Below are 2,314 nucleotides of genomic sequence, written 5' to 3'. Positions count from 1 at the left end.
CATAGGAATAATTTCTTTAGACATATAGAAAACATACCTATATATAAACATTTTTATATAATACAACACTTCCTATATGTATATGTGTGTGTTACATGCATATGTGTGTATGTATTAATTTCTGTGTATGCATAGGTATGTTCTCTAAATGTCAATAGAAAATTATTCTTATGAATACTTCTGAATCTTCCTGTGAAATCAGGTTTAGAGGATTGCAAAATAACTCATATCATACTTGCTGTAAACATGTTTTATGGCATAAAAGATTTCTAAGTGCTACTTTTACGTCTGTGTTTCTCAGGCTATAGATGATTGGGTTTATCATTGGGGTAATGATCCCATTTATCATTGAGATAAGCCTATCTCTGGTTGAGGAGTGATGACTGGAGGAGGGACGGACATAGTTAATTATCACTGTGCTGTAGAACAAACAAACCACAAGGAGGTGGGAAGCACATGTGGAGAAGGCTTTATGTTTCCCTTCCGCTGATCTAATCATCAGGATGGTGGATATGATGTAGACATAGGAGATACCAGTGATCAGGAAGGTGCTGATTCCTAAAATACCTCCTAGCACTAAGGCAAGCATTTCTGCCACATACGTAGAAGAGCAGGAGAGGGCCACTACTGGAGGGATGTCACAATAATACTGGTTGACTCGATTAGACTTACAGAAAGAGAGACGGAATGTGAACACTGTGTGCAGTACAGAGTGCAGAAACCCTGCTGCCCAGGTAGTGGCCATGAGCTGGACACAACGCCACTTTGTCATGATGAGGGTGTAACGAAGGGGAAAACATATGGCCACGTACCTGTCATAGGCCATGACTGTGAGCAGGAAGACTTCAGTCCCTAACAGGGCCACAAGGAGAAAGAGCTGCAAAGCACATCCAAGAAAAGAAATGCTTTGTTTCTTAGTTAAGAGGTTCTTAAGCATCTTGGGGACAGTAGATGATGGGCAGAATATGTCCAAGAGGGACAGATTTGCCAAAAAGTAATACATGGGTGTGTGGAGCTTTTTTTCAGTCCCAATGGCAAGAAGAATGGCCCCATTTCCCACCAAAGTGACCTGATAGATGACAGCAAAGACCACAAAGAGAGTGTAGCGCACCTCAGGGAGGTCAGAGAGTCCTAGGAGGATGAACTCTGTGACAGTGGTTAAGTTGTAGACATCCATCTCCTCTCTTCATGGGACAATTTCTGGAAGGAATGAAGCCAAAGGACACAGGTTAGGCTCAAACCCAAGGAGCCCAATAATGACAAACACTTGGGAAATAATGAGTGTGTGGTTGATAATAAATTATACTCTTGTTATGTGCCATTGAGTTGAACCCAACTCATAGCAACCCCTCTTGTCTTTCCAAGGTAGTATCACTACAGAAGTAGATTGCCCAATCTTCCTTCTGAGGAGTGGCTGGTGGGTTTGAACTGCCAGTCTTCTGGTTAGCAGTCAAGTTCCTTAGGCACTATGCTACCAGAGGTCTTGGTCCTATTTTAATTAGATATTTCAAGTATTGCAATCACCACATTCATGATGATTCTTATCCTCGTATCCTTAACAAGATCCTTTTTAAAATTTCACCTTCTTTATTAATCCGTGTTTGCACCTTAAGCAGTAGAGATTTCACAATTCAACGAAAGATGATAAGAAGACGTCATCCCTGCTTAGAAACTGTATTTTTCCTTGTAAGGTTTCCTTATGTATAGTTTTATGTACTATCTCAATACTAAATACATTGCAGGTAGAAGCTGTGTTCTGTTCCTTGATATACATTAACAACTGTTAGTAACTAGCAGACTCAGGGTAAAAGGTAGATATATAATGTTGATTGCAGAAATGACTGAATTGTGTTAGGTGCTGTGAAAATATGTTCCTCCATAACTTCAAAATCATGATAATTTAAACATAAACATTGTCATCATATTTCCTAAAATATTTAACAAACTTATTTTATTTCATAAAACTCATATTTTATGTGTAAAATGTAAATGAAACCCAGTTGATCTTATCTGAATGTATTCAAACAGGAAACAAGATATAATAATATCTGTATTCAACTCTGCTAACCTAAAAACTTACTTTTTTACCATTTGTCCAAGAATACCTAAGGAAATATGGATTTCAAATTTGTATGTGCTTGATCATATATAATTCATATTTAGTCTTTGTTAAGTTTCTAATTACATTTGAATGTAACATAATAACCCTAATACTCACTATATTCCAGATGAATCAGTAAAAGACTGAAAGGCTACAAATGAGTACTTCTGTAGATTTTTTACATCACATTAAAACTTTTTTTTTTTTTTTTTT

At 37.2% G+C, this 2,314-nt stretch overlaps 1 protein-coding gene across 1 annotated transcript; it reads right to left on the bottom strand.

Moving 5' to 3' along the window:
• Positions 1–229: 229 nt before the first annotated feature.
• Positions 230–1,177, bottom strand: LOC103212804 (olfactory receptor 5V1-like). Its single transcript, XM_007958740.1, has one exon. It carries the CDS (start codon positions 1,175–1,177, stop codon positions 230–232), a length of 948 nt encoding a protein of 315 aa, XP_007956931.1.
• Positions 1,178–2,314: the final 1,137 nt, after the last annotated feature.

This window comes from Orycteropus afer, unplaced genomic scaffold, assembly GCF_000298275.1.
Source record: "Orycteropus afer afer isolate SDZICR_OR568_19922 unplaced genomic scaffold, OryAfe1.0 scaffold01110, whole genome shotgun sequence".
NCBI classification, from domain to species: Eukaryota; Metazoa; Chordata; class Mammalia; order Tubulidentata; family Orycteropodidae; genus Orycteropus; species Orycteropus afer.
The sequence above is the reverse complement of the archived record's forward strand: the minus strand, read 5'-3'. Positions and strand labels throughout refer to the sequence as shown.

Excerpts from the sequence above, each read along its gene's own strand:
- LOC103212804 (XM_007958740.1), bottom strand. The coding sequence starts at position 1,177 with ATGGATGTCTACAACTTAACCACTGTCACAGAGTTCATCCTCCTAGGA.